General features: G+C 32.3%; 1 protein-coding gene and 2 non-coding genes across 4 annotated transcripts; all 3 read left to right on the top strand.

Annotated features, from left to right (window-relative positions):
* The first annotated feature begins 4,440 nt into the window (after positions 1-4,440).
* LOC144572389 (polyol transporter 5-like) lies at positions 4,441-7,963 on the top strand. Of its 2 annotated transcripts, none has more exons than XM_078321951.1 (2): positions 4,441-4,686; positions 6,207-7,963. In XM_078321951.1, exons 1-2 carry the CDS (start codon positions 4,563-4,565, stop codon positions 7,652-7,654), a joined length of 1,572 nt encoding a protein of 523 aa, XP_078178077.1. In that variant the 5' UTR covers positions 4,441-4,562; the 3' UTR covers positions 7,655-7,963. The 2 variants fall into 2 exon arrangements, with proteins under 2 accessions (XP_078178077.1, XP_078178085.1); XM_078321959.1 differs by having other exon boundaries at positions 4,556-4,686; positions 6,173-7,963.
* Positions 7,964-9,168: 1,205 nt separating this feature from the next.
* On the top strand, positions 9,169-9,252 carry LOC144550717 (small nucleolar RNA R16). The gene has a single exon (XR_013510559.1). It is a non-coding gene; the product is annotated as a small nucleolar RNA R16 (small nucleolar RNA).
* Positions 9,253-9,350: 98 nt separating this feature from the next.
* Positions 9,351-9,433, top strand: LOC144550718 (small nucleolar RNA R16). Its single transcript, XR_013510560.1, has one exon. It is a non-coding gene; the product is annotated as a small nucleolar RNA R16 (small nucleolar RNA).
* Positions 9,434-9,524: the final 91 nt, after the last annotated feature.

Genomic DNA, 9,524 nt, shown 5'->3' with positions numbered 1-9,524 from the left:
AATTTATAAGCATGCAAACATCTATTAAATAACAATTAAACTACCGCTTCGAAACAATCATTCTTCACACATCTTTCAATTCCCACTTAAACTCATTTTTGTCAGAAGTCAAAATTTTGTATAAAATAACATCGCTCAACAATGGAAAGCACGAAGAGGAAAAAAATAGAGAGAGAAGAAATGAAACAAAATAGAAATAAAATGGAGCTTCAAAATAGAGACTCTTTTTTTAGTTATTAAATATCAAAAGCTGTTAATTTGCATCATTAAAATTTGTACTTATCATTAAAATTAGAACCAATCTCCGAACTAGTCCCCGAGCTAATCATTATAACTTGTACTTTAAAGTACACTAAAGTACTTTAAAGTACTTATAACTAGCTTAACTAGTTAAAGTACTTAATTAGTTAGAAAATGATTAGGAATTGTAATTGTGGAATTTGATGCTGGACAGTTGAAGCCCATACCTATATATCAAGAGACTAATTATTTTAGTTATCCTTTATCTTGTGTGTAATATATTCGACTATGTAATGAATGACCATCATTGGATAACACAAACTAGCTATGTTTTTGTCCGGTTACTAAATAACCGGATAAATTATTCCTTTCCGGTTATTTAGTAACCGGACAATTTTCATGCATCCGGTGACTAAATAACTAAAAATGATCTCTTTGTTCGGTTATTTAGTAATCAGAAGGGACAATTATCGAATTCCTGCCAAAAACTAGATAGATTGAATAATTTGATATAATTTTTTATTATTAATAAAAATTCCGATCCTAATTAACTAATTAATGTGCATTCTAAAAATACAAATGCATAAGAATCTGTTTTTTACTGGTAAAAAACAACACCTTCTGTATAGAAGATCGTGAATTCAAAATTAAGATAATAAAATATTTATGAACAATTAAATAAAGAGAGATGGTAACAGTATCCGCGCTACAGTACCCACACTGTATCCGCAGGAGGACCTTCTAAAATTAAATGTGGAAAGATAACTTCCTGTAGGGATCGCAAAAAGTCCACAATTCGAATTGTTTTCCTAAAATATTAATACTTATGCACAAAAGTATTTATAGTTATGTACGTAAGTATTTATTGCTATGAGGTGAACAATTATTTATTGCGCGGGTACTATAGCGCGAATATAATAGTATCCGCACTGTATTAGCGGGGGGACCACCAAAAATTAAATGCAAAAAAATAACTTTCTACGGGAACCGCAAAAACTCCACAATTTGATTTTTTTTTTCGAAAGTATTAATACCTACACAATTTTCTCTTTCAAATGAGATCCATGATAATGTATTTTCAGGTTCGTCGTCACGCAAGTATTTTTATCTCGTCATACAAGTATTTATATCCATACTTACAAGTATTTTTTACGTATGACACTTAAGTATTAATATCTAGGTATTGAAATAATTTATACTTATTCACTGGAGTATTTATACTTATGAGGTCAATTATTTTTGTTAGGACGGTTGACGCGGGATGATTGGTGAACTCGAAAATGAATGATCATAACAAGTTACGCATCAAAGTATTAATATCTTAATTTTAAGTGTTAATATTTTATCTTCTAAGTATTTATATCTACGAAGATATAAATATCTAAGTATTTTTTTTATATATGACACTGAAAGTATTAATATCTAAGTTTTGAAAATATTTATACGTGCATAGTATTAATTTCTATGAAGTCAACTAATTTTGTTAGAGAAATGATGACGCGGGGACGAGTGTGAGGACTGTGAAAATGAGACCATATAATTAGTGGAGACCATAAAAAAAGGGTGTTGCTGGGACTTTAGAATAATAATTAGTGGGGACTATATAATATATTTTTAGAATAATAATTAGTGGAGACAATATAATTAGTGGGGATCATAATACATCATTCTTCTAAATACGAATACTGTAACGCGGATACTGAAATAAGTATTTTTAAATAAAAGTTGATAGACTAGACTCCACATTTATATTTAAAAAAGAATACAAATGCTTTAACAATGTTTTAATTGACTTCATCTGAAAAAATGATGACTCGGTTTTAATCTTTTCTCAAAAAAAAAAATGTCATGACTAGAAATTGTTATCTTACGTGAAACTGTGCCTGCGGAACAAAATTGGTGTATTTGAGAAGATTTTCTTATTTCTTATCTTCCAAATTTTTTCATAGAGTGACAACAATTTTTTTTTTTTTTTTTAAGCATCCTGATCTTATATACGAGGATGTCTCTTTTCTGAGATGGAAATAAATCTAGCTTTCTAATTTTCATTCATAAAAAACTTTCATGTGGATTTCAAATAAAGGACCTCTCACATCTAAGATATTGTTCTTTATCACTAGATAAAATGTTAGTTAACTCTTCTATGTTAGTTAACTCTTCTATGAGTGTCTTAATTATTGCATAAAAAGACTTGCATAATGTTTGTGTTTTATGTTGAGGTAAACATCACTAGAAAGAATCCTCACATACTAACTTTAATTAAATTCCATCTCTTAATTATGCGCGATTAGACTTTTAATCAAGCACTTTAGTAGTGGTTAATCCTAACTAAATTATCTAATTAGATCCGCAAAGTCAGTTAAAAGGAACCGAATCCTCTGCCAATAATTAAAATTAACCAATCTCTAATTGACACGTGGATATTCACCTTCTAACTCATTGATGAGAAACTTTTTTATTTATTTAATGGCATTCTTTCATCTTTCCTCGTCAGTCTCTTCACCTTCTACTTCAATTAATTAAAAATAAACTTTCCTTAATCAAATTAAGAGGTGTACACACAATGGTTTTTCTGGTTTTTCTACCCTTTTTTTTTCTTTTTATAACCTTCTTTAATTAATTCAGTTGTTTTATTTTTATTCTCTTACTATTTCATTTTGCAATTTAATATGCCCACAAATATATTGAGCTATCAGTAACTTTTGATCCTTATTCTTCTTAAGAAAAAAACATTTATATGTTTACCATTAATTACCTACCCAAACGAATTGTCAGAATTTGTATATTTAATGAAATTAAAATTGACAAGAACACAAAAGCATTTATAGTTTGCAATTGATTAGGCATATGATCTGACTTTGTAATATTAAACTGTGTCAGACTTTTGTAGTCAATAAAGACACATTCAGTTGTTATATGTTCTGTAATAGGTCTGTTTACATCTTCAGAGATTTGAAGGTGTGTGGACATAAAAATGTTAAAATATTTTGCTACTTGATTCAATCTAGAAACTCTCATAAATCAAGAAATCATCATGGCAAGAAATTGCTTAAGCTTTGAAATTTTCTTGTCATAGTTGAGAGGTTAGAGAAGGGACCGGAACTTTATTTTTTTTTAATTAAATCTAAAATAGAAAGTTAAAAGAGAGGAAGGAGGATGTCATTCATAATTAATTAAATTAAAGATCCTCATTAATATATGGTTAAAAAGTAGATGCCATATGTCAATTAGAGATTGGCTATATCCCAGTTAAATATTCTTAAGATTTGACACTGAATTTCAAATAATATTTATATCGCCACCTTGACACTTAATAATTTGTTAATCATTTTTTTATTATGTCCGTAATATTTTATTTTTGCAACTCATCTCGTTTATTGATTTAGTCTAGCAGCGTCTTATTGAAAATCTTAAACTTCTCAAAACTTTGTTATTCTTTATTTTAATTCTCAGTTAAAATTAACAGATAAAGGGGTGATTTCAAAACTGTAGCAGCCCCCACTGTTTTTTTTTTTTCTCCCCATTTTTTTGTTCTCCTCAGGTTTGTTCCTCTCATTCTTCTACATCTCACATCTGACATAGCTTCTCCCCTCTCTCTCGGCTCTATTTTTTTTAGCGGAAAGAAGAATGAGAGAGAGGAAAGGAATCGGAGCCGAGAGTGCTGTGTATCATCAGAGCTCGGAGTGTTGAATCTCTACATCATCTTGATCGGAGCGTGGGTGAGTAGATCAGGGCGTCGGAGCGTGATGGCGGTCAAAAGAGCGGATCCAATAATAGAGAGTGATTGAGTTTAAGTTAATAGAGTAATTATGAGTGTCTATAAGTGAGATTAGAAGATTACATTTATTTTGAGTAATTTGAAAGATTTTGTATTGAAGAGTCATTGTTGTAAGTTTATTTTTCTTATCAATAAAATTGTTAGTTGGTACTTAAAATCACTAATTTAAAAAAATATATAAAATTAATTGATAAAGATATATGTGAGAATTTTTTATCATGTGTACTAAAATCGGAAGAGTTCATCTTATTGTAGAATTCTATTTAACAACTTCAGACCTCAAATATTACAAATGTTTGGACTATTTGCACTATTTTTCTCCAACAATTCCTCAAATTTCCTCTCCTGTCCTTATCAACAATTGGACATATCAAAGAGAGGACATATGATACATCAATCAATGTATCATAGGTTTGTGATTCACCTTCAAATAAATATAACCTAGCCAGGCTGCTAGAGAGTATAGACCTTTCAAACCTGCTCTCTCTCCTCTAGGCCTCACCTCCACAAACCAAATTACCTCACTCATTATTGCTAGTAAGAAATGAATATTGAGAAAACAAATTCTCCAGCTGAGGCAACAATGTCTAAGAAGAAGCCTCCTATGAACAAATATGCCATAGCTTGTGCTCTTCTTGCCTCCATGACCTGTGTTCTAGTAGGCTATGGTTAGTCTCCTCAAAACCCATTTTCATTTTATGCCTTAATTTTTAAGTTAAAGTTATATAAATTGGTGGCAGTGATTTGGGAAGTAAATCTTATGTTTTACTTTTTGCTTATATTTTGCTAATTTAAGATTCAAGTGGTCGATCTGAACCATTCGACGTCATCTTCATAGTACAATGTGTCTAGAGACCAAAATTTTATATTTTTTAGAAATTTGTACTATTTTTTTTGTAGGTACAAAATCACAGTTATTTTATGGTTCAGAATTTTTTCAAAAAAAATAATTTTCTACCCATTTATAAAGAAAATATATTTTAAAAATGTAAAAATTTGATTTTTTAAATACATTTTAAAAATCATATTAAACGGTTCATTAGATCTTGAAATCAGGTATTAACAATAGATCTTGAAAACAGATATTTAATTAGGCAGAAAGTAAAATAGATGGTTTACTTTTCAAAGCACCGTGCCTCATAATAAATTATATATGTTGCCCTTTCCGGTTCCAAGATGGTCGGGGCAAAAGTGGCCACCTAAGCAGCCTAACAAAGTAGGGACAGTATGCATGATTATAGTTTAGAAATTTTTTTACAAACCATAAATAAAAAAATAAAAAAATTTATCAAACCAATTTGATGGCTTTGATTTTTATAAAAACCACAAGAACTGAGATGTAAAAAAATAAAAAAAAATTATCAAACCAATTTGATGGCTTTGATTTTTATAAAAACCACAAGAACTGAGATGCCACTCGGTCCGATTTTTTTTTTTCAGGATTAAAATGTCATTTCGGTTCGAGGTGTTATCACAAGTTTTACCATCATTTTGTTATCAAAATATGTGAAAATAGTTTGGACTGAAATGATATCTCGGTCCGGAAAAAAAACAATTTCGGACTAAAATTGTATCTCGGTTCTTATGGTTTTTGTAAAAACTAAAGCAATCAAGTTGGTTTGATAAATTTTTATTTTTTATTTATGATTTCTAAAAAAAATTCTATAGTTTAAGCAGATTTTTGGACAGTGATTGGATTGTTATTTGTTAATTAGATTTCCCAATTGGCCAATTTTGTATCCTTCTTGAACCTGTTTGATTTTTTTTTTTTGTGTGTGTTAATTCAAGTTTACTAAACACCTAGTTAAACAGTTAGTGACATATTCCCAATTAAAATATTATTGTTTCCTCTTGTCTGCTCTCCTCTTAATTTTACTTAATTACATAAATCTTGTCTGCTCATATTTCCTTTTTTTTTTTTTCCCCTATCAATATTAAACAGAATGGAACAGAACTCCGTAATTCTAATATTTTTTTTGTGTTCATATATAGAACTAATAATCTGTATTTTTGTTTTAAGTTTACATATTAATTATGCATCTGTTATTTAAAAAAAAAAATCAAGAGAGGAATGTGTAATTTGACTCCAAATGAAAAAAAAGTATTATTTTAACTTCTTAATGTGATTAAAATAGATAAGTTATTGTTTAACAGATTAATTATGTTGATGCTCCTCGTCTCTTTCCAGATGGTGCAGTGATGAGTGGAGCTCAGATATTCATTCAAAAGGACCTCCATATTACCGATACTCAGATCGAGATTTTAGCCGGAATCATTAACCTGTATTCGCTTGTCGGATCATTGGCAGCCGGCCGTACATCTGACAGGATTGGAAGGCGGTATACCATGATCCTCGCAGCCGCCATCTTTTTTGCCGGTGCTGTTTTAATGGGCTTTGCCCCCAATTATGTTATTCTCATGCTCGGTCGTTTCGTGGCAGGAGTTGGCACAGGCTATGCCCTAATGCTTGCTCCAGTTTACACTGCTGAGGTGTCGCCCGCTTCCGTTCGTGGCTGTCTTACCTCCTTCCCCGAAGTTTTCATTAACTCGGGCATATTGCTCGGTTATATTGCTAATTTTGCATTTGCCAAGCTCCCTATCAACCTAAATTGGAGGTTGATGTTTCTTGGTGGTGCAGTACCACCTGTGTTTCTAGCTGTTGGTGTGTTTTTCATGCCTGAATCGCCACGCTGGCTTGTCATGCAAGGCCGACTCGATGAGGCCAAGCATGTGCTGTTGAAAACGTCAGATTCAACTGAGGAAGCTGAACAACGGCTAATCGACATAAAACATACTCTAGGAATACCAGACGATTGTTCGGATGAGAAATCAATTTCCATGCTAAAACGAAGCAGTGGAGAAGGAGTCTGGAAAGAGCTACTGTTACGTCCAACACCATCAGTTCGGCGAACTGTCATTGCAGCTGTTGGTTTACAATTCTTCCAACAGGCATCAGGCATCGACTCGGTGGTCTTGTACAGTCCCAGAGTGTTTGAGAAGGCAGGGATGAAGTCCAGTTCCAACTCACTCGGTGCTACAGTTGCCGTAGGTTTCTGCAAAACAGCGTTTGTACTCATATCCGTATTCTTTGTCGACCGGGTCGGTCGACGACCCCTTCTACTAGCCAGTTCAGCTGGAATGAGCATCTCACTTCTCATACTTGGTTCCAGTCTGACAATTGTTGATCATTACCCAAGCCAAAAATGGGCAGGGGCGCTTAGCATTACAACAGTGCTAACTTTTACCGCTTCTTTTGCTACTGGTTTCGGGCCACTTGCCTGGGTTTACAGTTCGGAGATATTCCCTCTGAGGCTTCGGGCTCAGGGAGCAAGCATAGGGACCGCAGTGAATAGAATCATGAGCGGGGTGATCACAATGAGTTTCATTTCGCTATACAAAGCGATCACCATAGCCGGTAGTTTTTATCTATATGCTGGTGTTGCTACCCTAGGGGCTGTATTTATCTACTTTTTTCTACCTGAGACAAGGGGGAGAAGTTTAGAGGACATGGAAGTGTTGTTTGGAAAAGTTGCTGATGAGAATGAAGTCACTAAAAATGGAGAGGTTGCAGCGCCATTCGTCGAAAATGGAATGGAGAAGAGAGAATCAGGAGAATCAGATGTTGTTGCTAAGTGATAGGAGTTGTTTGGTTGTTTCAAAATGATAATAATTATGAGGTCTGTTGTGGTGTTGCTTGTATTGGAAGTCAAAATCATGTCAAGTTCAAGTAGTACTAAATTTGATAATGAGTGCTTAGGTTTTGAAAGACCTCTCATATGGATGTATTCGCTACATTGATTAGAGGCAATTTATCAAAACTACAATAATTTCATTTTGTCAGTATTGGTGTTGAAATTTAAGTTATGTTATAATTTGTATAACGGATTGATTTATAAGAAATACTGTTGATAAATTGTCTTATTTGGTATTTTAACAAACGAGTGAGTCTAGAGTACTATGCATATCATGATTTGGTTCGTGATACCGATTAATATTTTCGTTTTCAAAATTTTAATGGTCAATCCGAACCATTTAAAATGATTTTTATATGAATATATACTTGCTGACCGAATTTTATATTTTTTACAATTATTTTACTATTTTTTTACGATAGATAAAAAATCACTTGATGTGCAAATTTTGGATCAAGTAAATTAAAAAAAATATATAAAAAATTCAGTCTGCAAGTACATATTTATATAGAATTATATTAAACGGTTCGGATCGATAATTAAAATTTTAAAAACAGAAATATTGATTCGTATTACGGACAAACCCGTAATATGCATATTACCATAGACTCACTCTTAACAAATAAAGAAACCTGAAAAGTTTATCACTGCGGCCGTTTGGTCGTAATTCACTCATTTGACTATAACAATCACAAGCCCAATTAGGCGTCCAGTTCAGTCTTTGCATTTTTGGGCCTGTTGTTTTCTTTTTCAGGCCTATAAATTTTTAGTGGGCCGTCTAAAGAAATGTTACTCTAGCATTTTTTTGAATCTAGGGTTTTCAGAAAAAAATGAAAATCACCTTATATATATGAGATTCAGACCTAATACAACACGGCCGCCTCAATAGCATTAGCGCTTGATACCACGACCCTTGTAAGGAAGGTAGTGTTTCTGAATTTTTCTATAATGGAATTTCAAAATTGTTGTTTCGATGATGAGATACAAGCAGACGGGCGGTCTGAATCTGATGCCGTGTTGATTGTCTGCAATTCGCATTCCTCCACGAGGAATGCAATTTGTCTGAGATAAATTTTTGTTTTTCTTGCAAATTTGTTTCTGTTTAAACTCGTACAGTTTCAGATCGTGTTAGATAGTTGACTATGATGAAGATGCTCAATTTCTATGTCTGGACGTATGAGATTTTGTCTCTGATTACCATATGCATCTATCTGAGTTTAAATTCATATTTTTCTTCATCTTATTTGCTTTATTTTACCCCTTTTTTGTTGTTGTTTGCGCTTGTTTACCCTCTCTTTGGTTGCTTTGAACTACATCCGAAGGGATATAACGGGTGCATATAGGAAATGTTTGGCTTTACCAACATTATTGCATAGCAATAGCGATTGCAATGGCGTCAAATTGTCCGACCAAAATTCTCTCTTTGTTGTCGTTGATTTCAAATCTGAACTTTTTGAGAAAGGCAATGATGTTAATTTCTTATGCTATACACAGAATTTAAACCGTGTAGACAAAATTCTTCGCTTATTTACTGATGCCTTCTGATATAAATCAATTAATCTTTCTAATTTTATTTTCTAAAAGGGAATCATTTTTGTTTCTTTTTGCTGTCTTTGATTTGAAATCGGAACTTATTTTAAGAAGGCAATGATGTGAATTTCTTATCCTACACACAGAATATGACCATGTAGATAAAATACTCTACTTATTTACTGATGCCTTCTGATATCAATCGATCTGATTTTTATGTCTATAATTGTATGAAGTTTTGAATTTTCTTTACATCTAATTTACATCTATGTTAATAAGTTTGC

The sequence above is a fragment of the Carex rostrata genome, chromosome 2, assembly GCF_964058835.1.
Source record: "Carex rostrata chromosome 2, lpCarRost1.2, whole genome shotgun sequence".
In the NCBI taxonomy this organism is placed as follows: domain Eukaryota; kingdom Viridiplantae; phylum Streptophyta; class Magnoliopsida; order Poales; family Cyperaceae; genus Carex; species Carex rostrata.
Note: the sequence above shows the minus strand (reverse complement) of the source record. Positions and strands in the feature narration are given on the sequence as shown.

Bases quoted from the DNA above. Each gene is read 5' to 3' on its own strand.
- LOC144572389 (XM_078321951.1), top strand. From the start codon at position 4,563: ATGAATATTGAGAAAACAAATTCTCCAGCTGAGGCAACAATGTCTAAG. The intron at 4,687-6,206 runs GTTAGTCTCCTC...GTCTCTTTCCAG, and splicing joins CTGTGTTCTAGTAGGCTATG to ATGGTGCAGTGATGAGTGGA.